Source organism: Ctenopharyngodon idella, chromosome 20 (assembly GCF_019924925.1).
Source record: "Ctenopharyngodon idella isolate HZGC_01 chromosome 20, HZGC01, whole genome shotgun sequence".
Taxonomy (NCBI): domain Eukaryota; kingdom Metazoa; phylum Chordata; class Actinopteri; order Cypriniformes; family Xenocyprididae; genus Ctenopharyngodon; species Ctenopharyngodon idella.
In genome coordinates, this window is record NC_067239.1 from 8,481,659 (window position 1) to 8,507,341 (window position 25,683).

Genomic DNA, 25,683 nt, shown 5'->3' on the forward strand with positions numbered 1-25,683 from the left:
TACATGAGACCACTGCAGTGGCTCGAGACCACTGCAGTGGTGGCTCAAGACCAAGTGGTTTTCCCCGAGCACAACACTTTTCGCATGATTAAGGTTACATGCAGATGCCTTTGTACCTTGCTGATGTGGAAGAAACCTTGGTTCCTGTTCCAAGGACCTGTGCTGGGGGCCTCTTGTCATTGCAACAGACGCTTCCCTCACAGGCTGGGGCACGGTCTTAGAAGGCTGCTCAACTCTGGGTCTATGGAGAGGTCATCATCTCTCATGGAACATAAATTTCCTGGAGATAATGGGTGTATTTCTAGTACTGAGGTACTTCCTCCCAGACCTCAGAGGCTATCATGTTCTTGTCCGGTCAGCCAACACATCGGTAGTCTCGTATATAAATCATCGGGGGGTCTGTGGTTGCGCCCTCTTTGCAAACTGGGACACCAGATCCTGCTGTGGGCCCAGGGCAAACTGCTCTCACTGAGGGCAGTTTTCATCCCTGGGTACCTGAATCGGGGTAATGGAGCCTGGGTAATGGAGACTGCACCACAAGACATTGGAGTTGATTTGGAGAAAGTTGGGCCAGGTGGAAGATGACCTTTTTGCTTCTCAAGAAACATCACACTATCTGCTCTGGTTTTCCCTCACGTATCCAGCTAAAGTTTGTTGAATGCATTTCCCCTGATCGCTCTGCTGCTGGGAGTTCTAGAGAGGGTTCAGCAGGATAGAGTTTGTCTACTCCTAGTAGTCTTGTTCTGGCCGGCCCGAGCTTGGTTTACGGATCTAATATCTCTCCTGGATGGCCCTCCTTGGAAGATTCCCATCAGGAAGGACCTTCTGTCACAGAACACTGAGAACTAAAATACTGTCTAACACTTGATGGCTGCTCTGTTAAGTCTTCGTCGTCACTTAGGAACCTGGGTGTGCTCTTTGATGCCAATCTTTCATTTGAAGGCCATGTTACTAGCATCTGTAAAACCGCATTCTTCCATCTTAAAAATATATCTAAACTACGACATATGCTCTCAATGAAAAATGCAGAACAGTTAGTTCATGCGTTCATGACCTCAAGGCTAGATTACTGTAACGCTCTACTGGGTGGTTGTTCTGCTCGCCTGATAAATAAACTACAGCTCGTACAAAATGCAGCAGCTAGAGTTCTTACTAGAACCAGGAAGTATGACCATATTAGCCCAGTTCTGTCAACACTGCATTGGCTTCCTGTTAAACATTGTATAGATTTTAAAATCTTGCTAATTACTTACAAAGCACTAAATGGTTTAGCTCCCCAGTACCTGAGCGAGCTCCTAATTCATTATAGTCCTTCACGCCTATTGCGATCTCAGAATTCAGGCCAGCTGATAATACCTAGAATATCAAAATCAACCGCAGGCGGTAGATCCTTCTCCTATTTGGCACCTAAACTCTGGAACAATCTTCCTAGCATTGTTCGGGAAGCAGACACACTCTGTCGGTTTAAATCTAGACTAAAAACGCATTTCTTTAACCTGGCATACACATAACACATTACCAATTTATATTTTCAAATCTGTTAAAGGATTATTAGGCTGCATAAATTAGGTCAGCCGGAACCGCGAACACTTCCTATAACGCCTGATGTACTCATTACATCAGAAGAAGAATGGCATCTACGCTAATATTAGTCTTTCTGGTTATCCCGAGGTTCACCGTAGTCAACCAGATCCGGGCCGTATCCAGGTGAGACCAAGGACCTGCACCTTGACACGACCACAACGCAGCCCTGAAGTATCAGCAGAGATTGAGTCAACTAGATCATCCACTGTGAGGGCCTCATCGACACGACAGCCATGACACAGTTCCTCAACAACCGTCCATACCGCCGTGATGAATACGATCCTCAATTGGATGGAACTGGAATAAATACTTTGAATGTTGCGATCCTGTCGGACTTATGATAGCTACCTGAATCGTAACAAAGCACTGTTGGCCAGAGGAGAACTGGCACCCCGACTAAGCCTGGTTTCTCCCAAGGTTTTTTTCTCCATTTAAACACCTATTTGGCACTTGTCTGCCACCTGATGTCACCTGATGGAGTTTGGGTTCCTTGCCGCTGTCGCCTTTGGCTTGCTTAGTTGGGGACACTTGACATTTGACTTGACATTTGATATTCAACAGTGCTTTGATCTGCCTGCATTGACACTATTCTTTTAAGAGCTGCTGTGCAGCCAAATAATGTACCAGTTATCAATGTAAAGCTGCTTTGACACAATCTACATTGTAAAAAGCGCTATATAAATAAAGGTGACTTGACTTGACAGAACGGAGGCACAATATATCACCTCCGGCCAGAGATGTGAAAAATGTGGTGAGTCTTCACTTTATAGTGCAGAGAATACCAGTTGGACCCAGTTAACTGCCCAGTGGCTTCAGTGCTAGAGTTCCCATTTTTTCCCCTGGTCTTTCCCCCTCCATGCTTAGGGTCTACGTGGTGGCCATAGCTGCCTTCCACTCACCATTAGGTGATGGGTCTTTGGGGAGACACCATTTAGTAACTTATTTCCTTTGTTGCACTTTGAGGTTGAGGCCTGCGGTTCATGTGAGAGTTCCAGCCTAGGATCTGGCTGTGGTTCTAGAGGGGTTATCCTTGGTACCCTCCAAGCCTTTCATCCTCCTCCATTCATGTTGGCAGACCAAGAGAAGCTTAATTTGCTTTGCCCAGTTAGGGCCCTTGTGACTTACGTCCACCGGACTGCTCAGTGGCATAAATCAGCTGCTGGTATGCTTCGGTTCACCTAAGGGGGTTCCCCAGCTTCTAAGCAAACAATTAGTAAATGGATCGTTTAGGCTATCTCTACAGCTTACAAGGTGCGTGCCTGCCTTCCACTCTGGTTGTGAAAGCCCTCACTACCAGGAGTATGGCGGCTTCAAAGTTTAGGCTGTCAGGAGTTTCCCTCCAAGTAGTGTGTGAAGTTGTGGGCTGGTCTTCCTCGCACACATTTATCAGGTTTTACAGCCTGGACCTGGACTCTACATGAAGGTCTCAAGAGGTCTTGTCCTAAGTTGTGCCCAGAGAGTTTCACACAAGGACAGGCATTTGTCAGTATGGCAGAGTGGGTATTTTGTTCCCCATAGCAACATCATCAGACACAGCATGGAGTTCCTTTAAAAGGGAAAGTTACAGGTTACGACTGTAACCATGGTTCCCTGAGAAGAGAACAAGACGCTGCGTCGCCTTGCCATACTTCCTGTAGCTTGCTTCAGCCAATCAGAAGCTAACACTGCTTTGTTCCGTGTATCCTTTATAGCTTCCGAGGTACACCGTTACATGTCATGGGGTGACATAGCGCCAATCAGAATTGGAATAGTTGTACACGTGCTTCACACACAATCACGTCTGTGTTATGCACACTTGTGAATCCTCTCATTAACAAATTGTAGACATAATGTAAATAAGAGATTCACTGTGCAATGTAGACAACTTCATTGGTTATAATCGGACATTGTGAGATTGCAAACTGAGATAAGTGACAGCTTTATAGTGATTATAAAGGGAGCTGTCTTTGTGCACTTTCTGAATTATATATGTATAATTCAGAATTTGAATAAAAATTGACATAATGGTAATTGATATGATTAGCCTTTGGATTGACTACGTTATCAAACAGCTAATAATGTGTTGCTAAAGTGATGTTACACAAACCATGTTACCATTTGCATTCTCAGCCACCTTCTAAAAATCAGCATCCTTGGAAATAATAATAGAAAAATCCCCGCACCGCACATTGACGGGATTGGTGACATGTTTGTGACAGTAGGAAATATAGGCTGTTTCAAACTGCGTTTTTGAGACTGTCTTTGGTGTTGACAGATGAATTTGCACATGGTTTGTCTTAAAGCATATTAAAAACTTGAAAAACTTTTTTTCACCACAGGGGGTCTTTAAAGGGATAGTTCACCCAAAAATGAAAATTCTGTCATTTACTCACCCACCAAGTTGTTCCAAACTTGTATGAATGCATATCTTCTGCTGAAAATATTTAAAGAATGTCGGTAACCAAACAGTTGATGGGCCCCATATACTTCCATAGTATTTTTTTTTTTTTTTTTTTTTTTTTTTGTCCATACTACGGAAGTCAATAGGGTCCATCAACTGTTTGGTTACCCTTATTCTACAAAATATCTTCTTTTGTGTTCAGCAGAAGACAGAAATTCATACAGGTTTGGAACAACTTGAGGTTGAGTAAATGATAGAATTTTCATTTTTGGGTGAATTACGCCTTTAAGACCAATAGTCTTACGGTACCCTAACTGATGTAAATAGTCAGTCAAATCAAACACATATAAACTACTAAAGTAAGAAACAGCAACAGCAACAACAACTGTAATTACATTTTGACATGTATGTGTTGTTCTTCATGAGCAATTGTGGTTTAATTTCAACCCGTCACTTACTGTCACTATGGTGTAATGATTTGGGAAGGTCTTGGTGGGATAAGCAGGTCGCATATATGGCGTGGAGGTTCCACATTTCCCTGAGGAAACAAAACTTGACATTAGCTCAACCACTTAATCTGGTGTACTAGTTCATATAAACCAGTGGTTGTCAACCAGGGGGTTGGGGCCCACTAGAGGGCCTCAGCAAACTTTCAAAGGTGTTTCAAGATGACTTAAAATTTATATTTAAATGATATTTGACTCATTTTATCAGACTGCCAAACGTGAAGTTGTTTTAATCAAAATTGGATTAAAATGAGAAGTAAATGTTTTATTACCACAATGTTCATTACATGCTCCTAACAGATATAAGAGACATATTAATATAGCCAGGGTCAAACTTTGTGCTAATGTGACATACTGAGTTTGCTGATGACAGGAAGCAGGCTGCTGTACGCTTTCATGTATCCTGCCCTGAATCCATCCAGAGACACCAGCAGCAGTGGCGGTTTAGAAAACCTAAAGAAAAATTTTAAAGAATAAAGTAACTTTTTAAAAAAGTAACAAAAATAAAGAACTTTTTGAAATGCTTGTCATGCCATGGAAAAAAGTAGCTACCATTTTTAGTTGAAGTGCCCATGCATAAGTAAAAATAGCAATAGGAAACATGAGCACAGTTTCACCCAGAGAACAGCAGATGTTGGTGTATGTCTACAGGCAGAGCCCAAAACGTCATGTTACACCCAAAATGCCAAATCCAACAACCAACATGCTTTGAAATTGACTTGAATTACTGAAAAAGCTCTAAGAAACAAGCTTGCATGCTCTAACTGTTGATATTATAAAATGTATTATTTGTATTTATTGTTCTCTATTTGTTTTGATCATAAAGCTTTTAACTGGTTTTGGATGAGTGATTTAATAGACTTCAGGTGCCAAAATATCACACAAAGGAGCAATATCCCTACAGTTTGTTTTTGTCTTACTGCCTTGTGTAATGTCAACACTATACAGTTAAATTAGCATTCCCTTCTGCTTCCACACATCTCCTAAAAGACCCATCAGCCATCCGTAACCATATCCTTCAAAGCTTTAATGAAGATTGTGCTGTTATAAAGACAGAATTATGAATTAAACAGCAGATCAATTTCTTGTGAGACTACTCAATTTCAAACTATAATAAAATAAGTTTTAAAAACAAAAAAAAATGAAAGGAAACGGCATGAAATGTTCAAGCCCACTGTAAAACAACACAATTTTCTTGAATATTACTTTTTTTTTTTTTTTTTAATTGTTATGGCTCCCCACTACACCTCATAATGTGTTTTTATGATGAGATGCAATGGCAGCAATAACTGTTTTAAAGTCTTCTCAACAGAGCATATGGCTCATTAAGTTGTCTATTTGTGTTTACGCTTGTGAATGTCATTATGGGCAAAGCTGAATGTATTTTAGAGTGAGTTTATTATAGCTAATGGTAAAGACAACACTGACCACACAGTCCATTTACCCAGAGTCAGACATAAACACACACACGCCTAAACATCTCTCTGTGCATCTAAATAGATGCATTTATATACAGTGCAATTTAAAAGTCTGAGTCCACATGTGATTTAAAAGCTAATTTAATCTTGCAAAGGCACAGTAAGTTTTAGGATGCTGACAATTTAAAAAAAAATAATAATTATGATATATAATAAATACAATTTCTAGACCATTAATCAAATAAGTACACTGGTGATCTAAATACTAGGACATTTCCAAAATCATGTTTTTTTTTTTCAGTTCAACTACTGTAGTTGTTGTACTCATATAATTTGTCATGAAAAAAAAAAAACATTAAATTATGAAAAATGCAATGGACTAAGACATTTGAATGGCATATATCTAGTTCAGTCATGAAACTCTAGATGACACAGGCTAGGTCCTTTACATGCAATCTATAAGCAATCACTTCATTACCACATGGCACAAGCTGATTGGCCTCTGCTCATCCTGCAGCCAATGAGATCATTAAATAGTCTGTTCACAAATAATGTATTTTCCATTCCAATGCACTACTTTTCCATTGTTTTTTCTATGTAAATGCGCTAGATGGACATGTATGACCATTGTGCTTGGGTCTTGCGCCTTTGCAGCGTCTTGCGTTCTGAAAAACGCGGCACTCGCGTCTTGAGACCTTGTGTTTTTTCATTTAAAAAAATATTTAGAAAACAATTATTTGAAATTGAAATAAAATTTCACAATAGTACTATTTTTTTTTACTGTATTTTTGATCAAATAAACAGTCCAACGGTAACAGAATAAACAGTCCACAAGAAAACGCTCAGAAATGATCACCAGGGCAAATCAAGACTTCGCGGTGAGTGTGTGTGTGTGTGGGGCTTAAATAGTGTGAGTGTGATGAGGTGCAGGTGTGTGCGCAATCAGTCCCAGGAATGAGGGCCTATGGGAAACGTAGTCCGAATGGGAACAGTCAATATTCAGGTGATGGCTCCCTCCGGTGGTGCGGAGGAGGAGGCGCGGGAGCCGCATTCGTGACAGTAAGAGACTTTTTTCAAACAAATAAATAAATAAATAAATAAATAAAACTTCACTGCATATGATATTTCATAATACTGTGTGTGATTGGTGGAAGGCATAAAAATTATGTCATATTGAGTGGTTGAAAGTGTAAATGAATTCATTTATGTCTATTCTTTCACATTATGATTGTATTTCTAACAACAAATAGACAACATTGTAGTAATTAAATATTTGCTTGGTCATGATTACAGCTCATTTATTCTAGATCATTAGACAGGACAAAAGTTTCTCTGAAACTAGTTTCCCTGAAACTAGTTTCCCTCATATAAAATGACTGCATTTGAAGTCCTTGGCAAACTAACCGTGAAGCAGCTGTTTTTGCTTTCAGATGCAGTCAGGGATTTCATTTTCAAAGGAAAAAAAATATTGTTTTAACCCAAAAGTTGGTAAAAACATATTGTCAAAGGGACGTGGTGGCCAACACACACGTTTCTAGAAAATATTCAAAGACTCATTAACTATAGATGGAAGTGCTACTGTAATTTCTAAGCTTTGAGATAAGGATATTAACCTGATACAGAGCTTGATACAGAGCCACAGGTCTCATTTATATACATAAGTCTGTTACCCAGTAGGACATTGAGGAGTCCTGATGTCCTCACAGTCCTCTTCAAGCCAAGTTTTTGCACCTGTGAAGAAAGAAGGAAGAGAAAGCAAGTATTAGTAACTCGATACTCTGGCCAGGTGTTTAGCCAGAGTATCGAGGGAGAGGGTGGACTTGTTGGCCTTGGTGAGATGGTAACACTACACAAGCATTCAAACATAATCAAGAAAGAAGCCAAAGTACAAAACAATACTGGAATTTCATCACGGTCTTCTAATGATACAAACAAACTGACACAGTCCAGGCAGCTTATTTTCAAGTAATAGTAATTAGCTGTCAGTGGTTAATGCACCCACAGGAACAAACACGGTTGTTATTGTGTAAATAAGTGAAGTAAGACAACTGAAGTAAGACAACTAGTGGAATTATGAGCTGACACAGCCATGTTTAAAAAGGGGAACAGATTCATCATATGTGAGCCATATGTGTTTTCAAAGGGTTCGAAGATCAGTTTCAGTGCTTTCATTTCAGCTACAGCCAAATCACACAAACATACTGCAAAAACAAAGGGGAGAGCAGGGCTAGTTGTATGTTTTTTTTTTTCATTTTTTTTTAATGTTGGTGTCATCAAAACCCTCTTAATTTAGACTAATTTGTTAATCGAATCTCCAAAGTAACATTACAGCATATTTTTCCATGTCAGGTCTAGGCATGTGTGTGTGTATGTGTATGGGGGGTGGGATTACAGGTAAACCTTATCTTATGGGGACAAATTGTAGTAAACCAGACGTTTGTGTTTGTGTTTGTTTGTGTGTTTGTGTGTGTGTGTGTGTGTGTGTGTGTGTGTGTGCTTGTTTTTGTGACATATCAGGAGTCAGGACACAAATTTGTATAATGACATGGGTATGACCAGTGTTGGGTGTAACGCGTTACTGTAATTAAATTACTTATCCACTGAAAAAGTAAGGGATTACTGTTCATTTTTTTAGGTAATTTAATTACAGTTACTTATAATGTACTTGCGTTACATACTGTAAATTAGTTCAACAGTTCTGTTTAAATCAATATTGAATTTAAAATCTAAATTTGTCGTCTAAAGGTAATAGTGAACGCTGCCTCTTTAAATTCGTTAGCTGCAGTGCAGTTGCGCGTGAGTTCCCAACTTCGCACCAGTTGGCTGTGTAGTCGCTGTCTGAAGATGTCGGCAGAAGCGAGTGGCTGTTTTGCAGAATGGAAATAATCCAATTACTTCACTTTTTTGACACAGGTAGGCAAGAACATTATGGTAAAATGTAAGCTATATCCTAGAGATAAAAAAAAAATGTGTGCGCTCTCGACCAAAGCGCACACACATAGCCGCCTCTCGCGAGTGTCAAATTTTTGCGGTTTATTACACATAAACGTTCACATACACATCAGTTATGTCAAAATGCCCGTCTTGCCGTATATTCGCATTGATTATGTGAATGCGAACAGCATGTGTAACATCATATTGTCTCCGTCCATTAGGTCTTAGTGACAGCAGCCTTTAAAACATGCTACTGTCTACTATTGGCTGTCTGCATTATAAATGATAATCAAACAACAAAAGAAAAGCTTTAATAAGGATTAATCTATATTTAATTTATACAGTTATGACTATGCAGAGTTATTTTATATTTGATTATTCAATTTCTGTGGTATTTTTACTTACTACTATTAGACCTACCTGGAAAAAAATATATAGCATTGTTTTATTTGTATTTTTATATATGTTTACCGTGGTATCGAATTTGGCATCGAGTATTGTGCATTTTTGGTGGTATCGGTACCGACTACTAGATTTTTGGTATAGTGACATCCCTATTTGTTACTAAAAAAAAATTAAATATTATAAAGTAAATAAAAGTATTATAGTATTTTTTTTTAATAAAGTTAAAATGTTTTAAAAAGCTATAAAAGGCTAAACTATTCCATGTTTGACTAAATTTGTCACAAGTGAGGCTCCCGCACTTCCTCCCCCACACCACCGGAGGGAGCCTTCACCGGAATATTGAATAACCATCATTCAGACTACATTTCCCATAGGCCCTCATTCCTGGGACTGATTGCACACACACCTGCACCACATCACTCTCACACTATTTAAGCAGCACGCACACACACACACACACTGCGAAGTCTTGATTTGCCCCGGTGATCATTTCTAAGCGTTTTCTGTGGATTGTTATACTGTTGCCGTTTGGACTGTTTACCTCTTGTGATTCTCTGCTGCCTGCCTTGATCCTTGCCTGCTTACTGGTCTGTGTTTGTTTGCCGCCTGCCCTGATCTCTGCCTGCTTCCTGTTACCGTCTGTCTGCCGCCTTCCTCGACCATTGCCTGTCCCCGTTTACGTCTCTGCCTCTGCCTTTACCTGTGTGTATACTATTCTTAATAAAAGCTGCAAATGGATCCCCATTCTGTTGACCCATCATTACAGAAGACTTCGCCGACTAGCGATCCAGCAGCTATCATGCAGCTCACCACTGAGCTATCCGCCCAGGCCAACCAGCTCGCGGTTCATCAACATCAGTTGAACCGACTAACTTCTCTTACTGAGGAGCTGGTAAAGACCCTACAGAGCCTTCGGTTCAGACCCCACGAGGCCCCCGCCTCGCCGCCCGCGGCTCCCGACAACCAGGCCTTCACTCCCGCTCCTGCGGTGAACCCCCGACTCGCCTTCCCAGAGAAGTTTGATGGCAATCTAGCTAAATGTAAGGGATTTTTGCTTCAATGCTCACTCTCTGTTAACCAACAGCCTGCTCTGTATCCCACCGATTCCAGTCGGATATCCTTCGTTTGCTCGCTGCTGTCTGGTAAAGCGCTGGATTGGGCCACGGCAGTGTGGTGAGAGGACGGCTCCGTGTTTCCCACATTCTCTGCATTTCTCCGAAAGTTCAAAGAGGTTTTCGAACATCCCGCGGGAGGTAAAAGCGCTGGAGATCAACTGCTGTCGCTGTGCCAGGGCAAAACCACCGCTGCTGAGAATGCTCTCACGTTCCGAACTCTAGCAGCTCAGACAAACTGGGTCGATGATACATTGAAGTTGCTGTTTCGCAAAGGTTTGTCTCTAGAACTTTAAGCCGAACTAGCCTGCCGTGACGAGGGAAGAACGCTTAGCGAATTCATAGAACTGGCCATCCAAATTGACAACTAACTTCGCTCTCGACGTCCGATCCGATTGCCCACTTCCCAAACCTTAACCAACCCCACTCCAGAACCCATGCAGCTCGGCTATACTCCGCTTCACCCAGAAGAAAGAGAGAGAGAAGACAACTCCACCTGTGTCTGTACTGCGGCCAAGCCGGTCACATCAAAGTCAATTGTCCCATCCGGGCAAAATCCCTCTAACCCGAAGGCGGTGAGTCCCCAGCAATCCACCAGCTATTCAGCTAACAGTTTCAAAATACCAGTACATGTGACTGTTAACGACCAGTGCATATCCACTCAGGCGCTTATAGACTCTGGGGCGGCAGGCAATTTCATGTCAAACACTTTCATTCAGGAACACACATCACTCTAACTGCTTGCAATTCTCAATTGACAGTGGAGGCGCTAGATGGTCGGCCCATCGGAGAGGGGAGAGTCGCCCACATCACTGCTGAAGTTATTCTGCAAGTAGGAGTATTACACCATGAACCCATCAGATTTTACGTCATCTACTCACCCAACAACCCAGTCATCCTTGGTCTCCCGTGGCTCAGGACCCACAACCCACACATTTCCTGGAAGGAGGGACAGATTATTCAATGGGATCCATCCTGTCATGAACTTTGTCTGAAACAAGTCACCTCATTACCAGTTCAAGCTGTATCTGTCCACAAAGTTAGTTCCGATGAGACCCACATCCCCGTCGAGTATGCTGACCTGGCAATCGCTTTCAGCAAGAGCAAAGCCACGGAGTTACCCCCACATCGATACAGTGACTGTGCCATTGACTTACTACCAGGTACCACGCCCCCCAAGGGCAGAATATTCCCTTTATCCCAACCTGAATCTGCTGCTATGAAAAAATTCATTGAAGAGGAGCTAGCCAAAGGATTCATCCGGCCCTCAACGTCACCAGCGGCATCAGGCTTCTTCTTTGTCAAGAAGAAGGACGGCAGTCTCAGACCCTGCATTGACTACCGCGGACTTAATGATATCACCGTCAAATTTCGTTACCCTTTGCCCCTGGTTCCAGCAGCTCTAGAGCAGTTACGGCAGGCTAAATACTTTACCAAGCTGGATCTTCGCTGTGCCTATAATCTAATACGCATCAGAGAGGGGGACGAATGGAAAACCGCCTTTTCCACCGCCACTGGCCACTACGAGACCCTCGTGATGCCGTTCGGGCTGGCCAACAGTCCCTCCGTGTTCCAGTCCTTCATTAACGATGTCTTTCGGAAAAAGGTCAACCGCTGGGTCGTAGTTTACATAGATGACATCCTCATCTATTCCAGCACGTTCGAGGAACACATCCAACACGTCCGGGCTGTTCTACAACGCCTCATTCAGCACCAACTCTACGCCAAAGCCGAGAAATGTGAGTTTCACCGCACATCCACGTCTTTCTTGGGGTATGTCATCAGTCACGAGGGGGTGGCTATGGACGACGGCAAGGTGAGAGCAGTTCTAGAATGGCCACAACCGCGAACGCTGAAAGAACTGCAACGATTCCTAGGGTTCGCTAATTTCTACAGGCGGTTTATAAGGAACTTCAGTGGCATTGCAGCTCCTCTAACCTCCATGACCAAACGACAGTCCACATGTCTCACCTGGTCCAATGAGGCTATACAGGCTTTCCAGGAATTAAAGGAACGCTTCACCACTGCTCCCATTCTCCGTCACCCAGATCCAGAGCTCCCCTTCATCGTAGAGGTTGACGCATCCAGCACAGGCATCGGGGCCGTACTCTCACAACGTCAAGGAAATCCAGCCAAAATGTTTCCATGTGCATTCTACTCAAGGAAGTTATCAGCAGCAGAATGAAACTACGATGTAGGCAACCGGGAGCTACTAGCTATGAAGGCAGCATTGGAGGAGTGGCGGCACTGGCTGGAGGGAGCACAACACCCATTCACCATACTCGCTGACCACAAAAACCTTGAATACCTCCGCTCAGCCAAACGCTTAAACCCCAGACAAGCCAGGTGGGCCATGTTCTTCACCAGATTTCAGTTCACCGTGACATATCGACCAGGCTCAAGGAACATCAAAGCCGACGTGCTGTCTCGCCAAGTGGAGGAGGTAGAGAGAACAAAGATCGAGGAAAGCATCATCCCCGTCAAACTTCTGGTCGCTCCCGTACAATGGGACATCATGACAGAAATCACCGAACTCCACGCACAGACTGTACCACCCCCAGAATGCCCACCAGGTCGCACGTTTGTACCAGAAGCCCTCCGCAGCAAGTTACTGTATCAAGTCCATGCTCTTCCCAGTTCTGGTCACCCGGGTATCACTGCCACACTCCATCTGTTACAGAACCGGTTCTGGTGGGACACCATGCTAGCAGAGACCACTCAGTTCGTAAAAAAAAAAATGGGCAGTTGTTACAGCCACTGCCCATTCCTCAACGCCTCTGGTCCCACATAGCAATTGACTTCGTCACCGACCTCCCTGTGTCCCGTGGCCACACCACCATTCTTACGGTTATGGACCGATTCTCTAAAGCCTGTCGACTCATTCCACTACCCAAACTACCATCTGCTTTTGAAACAGCAGAGACCCTCTGCAACTATGTATTCCGTTTCTACGGTCTGCCTGAGGACACTGTATCGGACAGAGGGCCACAGTTCACATCCCGGGTATGGGCAGCTTTCTTTAAACACCTGAATGTCAATGTCAGTCTCCCATCAGGATACCACCCCGAATCCAATGGCCAAACAGAGCGCATGAACCAAGAGCTCACCAGATTCCTACGCACTTACTGCCAACAAAATCAAAACGACTGGAGTCGTTACCTGATGTGGGCGGAATACGCACAAAACTCTCTCCAGAAAACCGCCACCGGCGTGACTCCCTTCAAATGTGTACTTGGCTACCAGCCACCACTTTTCCCTTGGTCCGGTGAACCGACCAACCTACCATCCGTGACAGAGTGGCTGCAACGCAGTGAGGAGACGTGGAACCTCGCCCATCACCATCTGCAGCGCGCTGTGAGAAGGCAGGAGGTACAGGCCAATCGTCACCGGCGTCCCAGTCCAGAGTACACCGTGGGCCAATGGGTCTGGCTATCCACACGAGATCTTCGCCTCCGACTTCCATGCAGAAAGCTCAGTCCCAGGTTTGTAGGGCCTTTTCAAATTATTAAACAAATCACTCCTGTGTCATTTCGATTAGACCTACCCACTAACTACCGTGTTTCTCCCACTTTCCATGTGTCGTTGCTGAAACCCTCTGGTGGTCCGAGGGGGGGAGTCGGAGGGAGTCGAGGCCCGCAACCGCCCACCCATGCTGATCGAAGGCGAGGAGGCTTACCAAGTTCGAGAACTACTCGATTCCAGGCGCCGGGTGGGAGACTTCAGTACCTAGTCGACTGGGAGGGGTACGGCCCGGAGGAGCGTTCCTGGGTCGATGTGGATGATATCCTGGACCCCTCACTCACAGAAGAGTTTCACAGGACGCATCCGGAGAGACCGGCCCCTCGACCACGTGGTAGACCCCGGCGTCGTCCGCCTCCTCGCGTCTGGAGCCGCTCGCGGGGGGGGGCTCTGTCACAAGTGAGGCTCCCGCACTTCCTCCCCCACACCACCGGAGGGAGCCTTCACCGGAATATTGAATAACCATCATTCAGACTACATTTCCCATAGGCCCTCATTCCTGGGACTGATTGCACACACACCTGCACCACATCACTCTCACACTATTTAAGCAGCACGCACACACACACACACTGCGAAGTCTTGATTTGCCCCGGTGATCATTTCTAAGCGTTTTCTGTGGATTGTTATACTGTTGCCGTTTGGACTGTTTACCTCTTGTGATTCTCTGCTGCCTGCCTTGATCCTTGCCTGCTTACTGGTCTGTGTTTGTTTGCTGCCTGCCCTGATCTCTGCCTGCTTCCTGTTACCGTCTGTCTGCCGCCTGCCTCGACCATTGCCTGTCCCCGTTTACGTCTCTGCCTCTGCCTTTACCTGTGTGTATACTATTAATAAAAGCTGCAAATGGATCCCCCATTCTGTTGACCCATCATTACAAAATTATTCAAAGAGTTTCCTTTCTGTTGTCTATCCGGTCAAGGTTTATAGGGATTTTAAGAAGTAATTAGTAAATTACTTATTGAGTAATGAAATTACTTTTTAGACAGAGTAATTTGAAAAGTATTTTAAATACAACATTGATGTAATTAGTAATTACTTTTGAAGTAACTTACCCAACACTGGATATGACATAGGTATTACAAGGAGAGGGTGACTTATGAGGACATTACCCCATGTACCCATTTTTCAAAAAGCTTATAAATCATACAGAATGAGCTTTTTTTTGAGAAAGTAAAAATGTGCACAGTTTTCTGTGATGGGTAGGTTTAGGTGTAGGGTTGGTGTAGGGCGACAGAAAATACAGTTTGTACAGTATAAACCATTACGTCTATGGAACGTCCCCACAATTTAACCTGTGTGTGTGTGTAGAACTTAAAATCAACACACTACAGTTAAAATTATAATCAAGTACTTACATGCTTAAAATGTTAGTCAACACATAAAAATAAGTGTACATTAAAACATCACAAAAGTTTATTAAAACAATGATTCAAAATGTACTTTGGAGTCAAACTTATTTTTTTTAAATATTTTTGTGACATTGAAAGTGCACTCTCTTTAAGTACACTTAAGTGGACTTATTTTTATTAATATTATTGTCTGCATGCAAGTACTGTTTTTTTAAAGTATACTTTTATGATTTGAAATACGATGCACATTCAATACAACACACTTCTTTTTCACAAGGGTTGTTTTGTTGGACTTTTTAAAGTTTATTGAAAAGTCTATAATTGGCTATTTGGCAGATCCAATATGACAACTTACCTTACATTATATAGTGATGGCATAAACTGTCTTCTTTTTACAGTGTAATAAAAGTGGAAATATATAATAGCTTTTAGTGCAAGACTTTAAGATCCAATCTACTTGATCCAATTTACTTAAGCAAATGTGTGATGACTAGTAGAAAACAATAGTGCTATAACACTATTTGGATACTATTCCATCATAACCAAAAAGTGACTTAAAATAATCAGCTGAACATTTGTGAAAATATTTAAAAGAAAAACAACTGGCCATGAAAACACCATGTAGGGAAGCTTTACTGCTCTCTATCCTGCTGAGGGGAGATTAATTCCAGGCCTAAATAACTTCAAAGGCAAAGGCCATTACAACTTCACAGACCCGATGAGCCGTTCAACAAATCAGATACATGCCTGTTCAAAGCTAAGAAATAAACCAGCTTAAGGATCTTATACAACCCTTGCGGGATTGTATCAATACAAAATGTCTTTATTTTCACTTATACAACATAAATGACAACTAATAAGTATGCAACTATGGAATACAGAGCAAAGCGGGTCATGTACCTTCACATGTGCTCTTGTAGTTAAAGCAGCAGTCACCCACTTTCACACAGTCGGCAGAACAGGAGCAGAGGCTGTTCACCAAGCGCTCCTCACCGCAGCGGAATTTAGAACATGTCCAGCGTTGACCTGGAACACAATGACTGATGGTGAGAAACAGCGTGACAGAAGATGTGGGAAGATTATGAGAGTATTTGATTCAAGTTTAGCTGTATAGTGCTTTGCACAGTACATTTCGTTTCAAAGCAGTTTCACAGAAAATGAATGTTTCAGTGCAGTATCAATATATAAACTGCTGATGATTTGATATATATGTGCAGCCTTCAGAGCTGTATAGAGGAGTGTATTTATATAAAATATAAAAACTAATTCAAAATATCAATAAAAACTATAAAATAGTTACAAATGAATACAAAAACTGGTCAACCCATTTATTTGTATTAATTTTTGTTTTAGTTTTAGTTTTTTTTGTACGTAAAGTTACACTCAATGAAAATGAGAAATAAAATAAAATAAGTTTTAGGTTTATTTATAACTATTATTATCATTATTATTATTTAGTTCTAACTATTATTAAAGTTCTTTTTATAATATATTATTAGGTAAAAATTCTATCATAAATGCTGGTTTGTTTGTTATGCTTTCAAGTAATGATATAACATATTCTTAGCAACATATCGCATATCCCTGCTTTCTTTCTTCTGGAAAGCAAAAGAAGATATTTTGTAAATGTTTCAACTGGTAACAGCTGCAGCTGTTTTCCTGGCAATAAAGTTCTATAGAATTGTAAATCTGAAAAAAATGAGACCGGAGGAGACAGCAAGACAGGAAAAGAATCTGTGTCAGCAGAATGAAAGTCACTGATCCTTTATGTGCAATTCACCAAATAAAAGCAAAATCCACCCATTCCACACATGCAGTGCACACAGCAGGCGCCACGGGGAGGAACATTTGGCTACTGTGTTGGAAAATGGAACTGATTCAAAACATCAGCGAAAAAAACTACAGGGAGGGACTTTGAGCCCAAACTCTGAGAAACCCACAGTTACTCCGCACAGCTCTAACACTGTATTGAGGGAATTTCAACAGGTGGGTGTTGACGGTACAGACATTCTTGTTTCCAATGTTTGCAAAGCCAAACTTTTCTGGGCTGTTCCAGCCCTGCATAAATGGTCAGTGTCTGTACACACACTTTAAATAACTTCATTTTCCATTTTTCTATCTCGGACACACACAAACACAGATGGTTTGCAGGTCTACCGAAAAACAAAACATAACTTAAGGCTTCCTCAAACTGAAGAGTGTGATGTTACAGTGCCATGACCCAAGGGAGAGTTTACACCTATTATTAACAACCGTTTAGGGTGATCCATTCATAAGAGAACAGCACTAAATGAAGGTGTGAACAAAATGTATTAAGATCCAATTACTCAAAATGCACATCAGGTAATCAGAAACGCACAATCCTTTGAGAAAAGTACACATTAGCATACTGTTATAAAGAGTATTGATTACAGAAACAATATGTACTTTAAAAGAATAGTTAAAGGATTAGTTCACTTCAGAATTAAAATTTCCTGATAATTTACTCACACCCATGTCATCCAAGATGTTTTTTTTTTCTTCAGTCAAAAAGAAATTAAGGTTTTATAAAAGAAAAAAAAATATATAAATATAAATAAATAAATATATATATATATATATATATATATATATATTTGAATGTTTTCCTCAAAAACCTTAATTTTTTTTCACCTGAAGAAAGAAATACATAAACATCTCAGATGACATGGGAGTGACTAAATTATCAGGAAATTTTAATTCTGAAGTGAACTAATCCTTTAAGCACGAACTGAATGTAAAGTTTTTGAAATTAATGTAAAGTTAATTGCATTTACAATGAAATGAAAAATATATTAGTTTAAATTTATATTAAATGAAATTAGTTGAACTTAAGAGTGCTTTTTTGACCCACTTAAGTAGGACTTCAGTAATCAGTAATCTATCTTCAAAATATGGTTGAAGTTTACAACCAAATGTACTGACAAGCATTAATGGTAATGTAATGATAGGTCGAAGGCGTGAGGATCCATTTGCAGCTTTATTACGATAAACACCAAAGCAGACAGGGGCAAAGGCAGAGACACAAACAGGGACAGGCAATGGTCGAGGCAGGCGGCAGACAAGCAGAGTAAAGTCACAGGCAATGGTCAGGGCAGGCGGCAAACAAACACAGTCCAAATAACAGGCAAGGATCAGGGCAGGCGGCAAACAAACACAGTCCAATAAACAGTCCAACGGCAACAGAAATACAATCCACAAGAAAACGCTCAGTAGTGATCACCGGGGCAAATCAAGACTTCGCAATGAGGTGGTGTGTGTGTGAGTCCTTTATAGTCCAGGTAGTGTGCTAAGCTGTATGTGGCAGCTGGTGATTGGTGTGGAGTGTGCATGTGATTGGCAAGGAGGATTATGGGAAATGGAGTCCAGGAACTGACAGGAACAGACAGTGATCGTGACATAACGCCCCCCTTCCGGAAGGCGCGTCCTCGCGGCGTAAATGGCACAGATAGGGAGGGGGGGTGGGTACATTGGAGACCTGTTGGCAGACGGGAACGGGGTCTCCAATGCAGGTCCAGGAACTCGGGCGGCCACGGCGGGTCAGGTGCCACGGGCGGCCACGGCGGGTCAGGTGCCACGGGCGGCCACGGCGGGTCAGGTGCCACGGGCGGCCACGGCGGGTCAGGTGCCACGGGCGGCCACGGCGGGTCAGGTGCCACGGGCGGCCACGGCGGGTCAGGAGTGTCGGGAGGCCACGGCGGGTCAGGTGGCTTGGGCGCCCACGGCGGGTCAGGTGGCTTGGGCGCCCACGGCGGGTCAGGTGGCTTGGGCAACCACGGCGGGTCAGGTGGCTTGGGCAACCACGGCAGGTCAGGTGGCTTGGGCAACCACGGCAGGTCAGGGTCCGTAGCTGGCCACAGCAGTTCACAGGCGGTTGAAGGCCGTGGGCGTGTAAGGTCCCCACCCGCAAGCTCAAGCAATTCGGAGGCCGCTGATGATCGCGGCCGTGCAGGGTCCCCACCCACAAGCTCCCCACCCTCAGGTATATGGCCCCCCCCCAAAAAGTTCTTGGGGAATTCAACGGAGGCCGTGGCGGTTTCGTGGGTAAGGAGCTCGGGTGGCGCCGGCAGGGCGAGGAGCTCGGGTGGCGCCGGCAGGGCGAGGAGCTCGGGTGGCGCCGGCAGGGCGAGGAGCTCGGGTGGCGCCGGCAGGGCGAGGAGCTCGGTGCCGGCCTCCGTGGCTGTATCAGGAAGAGCGGATTGCTCTGGGACGGCAGCGGACTGCTCTGGGACGGCAGCGGGCTGCTCTGGGACGGCCTCCGGGCCTACAGCGGGCTCTGGGAAGGCCTCCGGGCCTTGAGGGCTGGAGGAAGCCTTCTTCCTCCTCCTCCTCCGTTTGAATGGTTGAGGCGGTGGCTCTGTGCCTACCTCCTCGGTGGGCGCTGCAGCGGGCTCATGGGTTGAAGCAGACTCACGGGCTGGAGCTGGTTCTGAAGTGGACTCACTGGCTGGAACGACCCCTGTGTTGCCAGACAGTGGCGGGGCGGCCATCTTGCCCGTGGGCACTGGCAAAGCGGCCATCTTGTCCATAGCATCCAGAGAGTTTGAGTGCGTAGCAACCGGCGAGCTTGAGTGCGTAGCAACCGGCGAGCTTGAGGGCGTAGCAACCGGCGAGCTTGAGGGCGTAGCAACCGGCGAGCTTGAGGGCGTAGCAACCGGCGAGCTTGAGTGTGAAGCGGCCGGCGGAGGCTTAGGAATGCCAGCCGCTCGTACTGAAGTCAGCGCTGGATCAGCCACACTGGAACGCAACCCACTCCGCTCCCAAACAGATCCAGAGACGTGATGTAATTCTAGAAGATCAACGGAGACTTGACTTGGCTCTGGAAGATCAGCGGAGACATGTGATGATGATGTTGTGGCCGCCATTTTGTGAATGCTCTCTTTAGAGGCAGCCATTACATGGGGGAACGAGGTGTCACGTTCCTCCGCGACACCCACAGTAAAAAGTGAACCAACAGTAAGCAGGGCAAAGTCCAGAAATTCCACGAACGACCCTCGGGGACCATTAATAAGTAAGTAGTCCTTCAATGGTTCGTTTAATCCATAGCCAAAGAAGTCAATGAGGGCACAGTCAGGCAGGTCAGAGAAATGTCTAAAAACTTCTGAATGTGGTCCTCGAGTGTACAATTACCTTGCCGAAGGCGGACGAGACGTATTGCTGGGTCCATGCTAAGGCTGGAAGCGCTCGTTGAAGCTGCTGGATCGTTTGATGGCGAAGTCTTCTGTAATGATGGGTCGAAGGCGTGAGGATCCATTTGCAGCTTTATTACGATAAACACCAAAGCAGACAGGGGCAAAGGCAGAGACACAAACAGGGACAGGCAATGGTCGAGGCAGGCGGCAGACAAGCAGAGTAAAGTCACAGGCAATGGTCAGGGCAGGCGGCAAACAAACACAGTCCAAATAACAGGCAAGGATCAGGGCAGGCGGCAAACAAACACAGTCCAATAAACAGTCCAACGGCAACAGAAATACAATCCACAAGAAAACGCTCAGTAGTGATCACCGGGGCAAATCAAGACTTCGCAATGAGGTGGCGTGTGTGTGAGTCCTTTATAGTCCAGGTAGTGTGCTAAGCTGTATGTGGCAGCTGGTGATTGGTGTGGAGTGTGCATGTGATTGGCAAGGAGGATTATGGGAAATGGAGTCCAGGAACTGACAGGAACAGACAGTGATCGTGACAGGTAAACTAAAATACACTACAAAAGGTATATAGTTTCTGTGACACTAGTGGCAAAAAAAAAAGCAAATTTGCGAGTGCCCCATTCGTGCGTTGTGCCTCCCCCAACTCAAACATCACAAACACAGCTCTTACAGGTGCTTTGGAAGGCATGTCTTAACACATGTCTTAAATTTGCATGCACTTCTTTAACTGACGCTGAATGTGTTTCCCCATGTAATATTCATCAGTCATGGTCCCACATTGGTTAAACAGGCTGAATGGCACACTAATAGTAGTCAATGAAAAAAACTCTGTTAAAAGAACATAAAAAATAAAAAATCTACATACTTCACCTTTAATGTCATTTCTATTGAAACTTTTATGTCATATTTAAATATATTTGTATTTACATATTTGTAATGATGAATTGGCAATTTAGTACATTTAAAATATATTAACTTTAAATATATCAAATAACACTATAGGCTGCAGTTAAAATTATAATTAAGTACTTGTATGTTAGTCAAAACATAAAAAGTGTATGTTCTACTTTAAACAACAGGAGTGTATTAAACATTTTAATGATTTAAAATGTAATTTAAAGTAAAACTTTTAATTTGACATTATTACAAAGTGCACTTTTTAAAATTGTACTTAAGGCCCTGTTCCAAATGGAACCCTAAGGGCGCATATCAGCTGCAAAGGGCACTTGCGAGCACCCATCTAAAATCTAAAATGACAAATGGGACACCCTTTGGTCTTGTGAGCTTAAGGTGCTGTATGTACTTTATTTTATTTTTTTTGACTGTACTAAAGCATAAAAATACCATAAAATGCAGATCTTTGGGAAACATGCTAAGTTCACATACTTGTTTCTCTGAAAAACAGTGCTACAGCCAGTTTTTCTACTTTGAAATGTGCGTTCTGTGTGGGAGAGTCTGTTTTTTGTTTTGGTCTGTGATATCCAGCCCACGGCCAATTTACCCAACAGCAACATCCCGTGTTAGCAGTTGATGGAAAATACAGCGTATTGCAGCCATGGAAGCCAGCAAACAAACTGGGTCAGAGATCACAGATTCCACCCGACCTAAGTCTCGGCATCTAAAAAGCTCTATGACCAGAGGCATATTAAAACGTGGATAAATCAACTCATCAGCTTACAGTGTAAGGCTCATCACTTTTCATTGTCGATTGCGCTCGTTCCTGTTGCATGTCCTGGCAACCCGCGTGAGCGTCAAGTCTGAGGAGGAGGGGGTAGGGGAAACAACTCTCTCCAATATTTTGAATTTTTGCTGCAATACCCATTTCAATCACTAGCTGCCAATATTACATTCTGCAACCTTAATGGACATGGGAAAATGAAATGTGTTAGTTCACAAGGTTAAGAAAAAAAAAATGCAAGAAACTATGAGCGTTTCTACTGAAGACCTTGATGATGCCATCTTGAGAGCTGTGAAACAGGCTCTGACAGAGCAGCAAGAGCACTTTGACGCATCAGTATTGGCTGTGGTTAAAGGGCTGTGGATAACTTGGTGATACCACAATTAACAGATTTGAAATGTCAAGTCAAGCAGGCAAATAAAACTGTCAGCGGTCTCGCATGTGATGTTGAAGAGTTCGGCAGGTCTTTGCAAAAAGTGAACTCCCGATTTGATACCCTTCAAGCCACAGTATGGGTTCACAAGTAAGGCATTAGAGATCATGACCGACAGATTGTATCCCTCTCTGCAAAAATAACAGAGATAGATGTGAGCCACTGCTCAAAGTTGAGGCTAGTGGACTTACCAGAATCTGGATTTCTCAAGATGTGGTTACCTGTATGGATACTCTCCCTAACTGGTAAAGAGATTAAAATTGAGACAGCTTTACCATAGAAGGGAAACAGAATCCTCGCATTCACGCAATTTGATCTTCAAACTTCTTGATTGCGTGTATCGTCAGGCATCTCTGAAAGGTGCAAGGGAGGCTTACCCTGTGAAGTACAAAGGGTGGATACTGTCTTTCTTTCCTGCCTTCAACAACAAGATGGCAAGGAAGCGAATGGAATTTGGAAGATGATCGCCCTTGGTCTCAAGCCATTCCTCATTTACCCAGATGAGCTCAAGTTGACACACCGTGGTCAATCTTTTAACTTTGAATCTCCAAAAGAAGGAGAAAAGTTCCTTGACTCTAATGAGACTCTGGCAACACCACTGAAGAAGTCATCACAGTAAACATGTATCCATAGCTGTAATTCAAGAGACGCACGTAAAATCTATTGGAGGTCCATCGTTTTCAAAATAGACGTTTCAAGGTGGTAGCGCACTCGTACCACTAAAACAAAGGGAGTCCTGATTTTAGTAGACAGGATGCTACAGATGTCTATAGACTACACGGAGAGTACAGTAAATGGAAGGTCTGTATGTGTTCTTATTAATATTAACAATACAAAACTGCTTTTGGCCTCTGTCTACACCCCAAATAACTCTGAACCATCATTTCTTTGTGTCACTTTTTCAAGTTTACACAAATTTCCTGACACACCCCTTCAACTATCTAGATCCAGTGATAGACCGCATTTATCTCCAATTTAGACTTCTCTTTTTACTCAGCTCAACACACATATTCTAGGATTGATTACATATGTTTCACCATCTCTGATTAACAGTATTGTATATAACCATGTTGACTATTCTCATCTCAGACCACTCCCTGATACTTTGCAATATTATTCTTACTTCCACCCCAAAGCTCCATAGCAGGCAATTTAAGGATAGTCTCGACAAACTAAGAATTTATGATGCAATCATGCAAATTTATCGACAGCTTAAGGAGTTTGGAATTTAATAGCTCACAGTGTAACAATCCACAAATATGGGAGTGTTTTATAAGAGGGGTCTACATTGCTTTCTCTTCAAAGTTAAAAGCATCGAGATCTAGGAGAATGACAGAGATTGAGAATGACAGAACAAGAGGCAACAGAAAGAAAAGTTCAAAGAACATGGAAATTAAAACAACATGAGGCAAAATCTTCAATGAATGCCATTAGAAATAAAGAGGGCGATGTTGTAACAAAACCTAAACAAATTAATCAGGTATTTTGTGATTTTTGCAAGAATCTTACCAAATTTACAACTCACTGATATATAATTTTTGGAGGACCCCATAACACTTGAGTTAAAGATGGCAGTGAAGTCTTTCAAAGGGAAAATCTCCTGGATAGGATGGAATGCCAGAGCTCTATTTAGCCTGGACATAGGCGGAGTCTTAATATTAGATTCTATTAATTATGCCCTAGAGCAGGGGTATTCAACTAAAGTTCCAAGAGGTCCGGTCTCTATATTTCCTTCCCAGCAGAGGTTCGGATGATACTTTTTTGGAATAGTTATAAATTTCCATCCGGGCAACAGTATTACTTTGCAAAAGAAACAGTCAAAATAGTCATCATAGATGAGGATAATAGGCCCAAAGTGGTGTCTGATAATTAAAAAAAAAAAATCATCAGTTGAGCCCTATTAGATATGAATATTAAAATGTAAGATCAGGCTATTATTTTTATTACATTAAGATATAACCTCCCCCCTAGAATTATAAGGTTCTATCTGACATTTTTGTCAAAATTGAGTTATTCACATATTCATATTCTGTGACAACTTATTTACATTATGTGATGTTTCTTTTTTTAAGTTGTGTACATTTTGGGACTTTTTTTTAGAAAACAAAAAGGTTCTATCTACAAAGTCAAACTCTAGCTGGCCTGCTTTCAAATGCTCTGGTGTGTATCTGTGTAAGTGCTTGGTGAAGAGAGTAATTGATGACTATTTACAACGTTTTTACAGCGTTGATCATCGAAGCCAATCACAGACATATCCGATGAGCCATGAACACAATGGACAAACCAGAGGTGATTATGAATCCGCTCAACAGCGCTCAAAGCGTCACATTTTTAAAATTTCAGTACCGACTCGGTACTGAAGTCGGTACTTTTGACAACTCTAGTTGGAACAGAAGAAATCAGATGTGCTCTAACAGTAGACACTTTCAAATCCAGACTCAAAACACATCTGTTTAGCTGTGCATTTACTGAAGGAACACTGTGCTATGTCTGACTGATTGCACTGTATTATATGTATGTTTGTTTTTTTATTCTTAACTGTTTTAATACATTTTAAATCAATTTTATTTTAATAATTTTAATGATTTTTATTCTCTGCTTTTATTGTTGTATGTATTTTTATTTCTTATGCATGCTATTTTTATTTTTTATACATCTGTTCGTTTTTATGTAAAGCACTTTTAATTACCATTGTTTAAGAAATATGCTATGTAAATAAACATGCCTTACCTTGCCTTGCCTAATGTATTCTGGGCCGTGGTGAAGAACTAACTTAGCCCTTTAAATGCAGCTTAAAATATATTAAAATAACAGTCTGGTTAGAATAATTTGATCTCAAACCTAAACTGGACCAATCAGATGCGAGCAAAGTGACACTAACACATTCAACGCAATAAAGTCACTCCCCCAGTTTCTCTTCCTCCAAATTAAAGGTCACTATATAGTAAAAACAAATATTAAACGATAAAATTGTCTGGCTTTAATGATAATTTTTTTTTATTATTATCTATTATTTTATGATTATGATTATATTATTATATAATTATTATATGATCATTATTATTATTAATCCATTACACACAAGCAATTTTAGTTTAACAGTTATTAAGCATTTAGTTTAAATAAACATTAAAATATACAGATTATGTGTAATATAAATAAGCTGTAGAATTGATAGATAACTCTTTAAAAATGACTAGGCC

At 42.3% G+C, this 25,683-nt stretch overlaps 1 protein-coding gene across 3 annotated transcripts in view; it reads right to left on the minus strand.

Annotated features, from left to right (window-relative positions):
• enpp1 (ectonucleotide pyrophosphatase/phosphodiesterase 1) overlaps window positions 1-25,683 on the minus strand; it is an 83,923-nt gene that overhangs the window by 49,325 nt on the left and 8,915 nt on the right. For all 3 annotated transcript variants that reach the window (XM_051875080.1, XM_051875082.1, XM_051875083.1), the window contains 4 exons: window positions 16,108-16,233; window positions 7,559-7,619; window positions 4,826-4,923; window positions 4,423-4,502 (listed from right to left, as the gene is read on the minus strand). In XM_051875080.1, coding sequence (XP_051731040.1) covers window positions 4,423-4,502; window positions 4,826-4,923; window positions 7,559-7,619; window positions 16,108-16,233 — 365 coding nt within the window. The remainder of the gene's footprint in view (window positions 1-4,422; window positions 4,503-4,825; window positions 4,924-7,558; window positions 7,620-16,107; window positions 16,234-25,683) is intronic.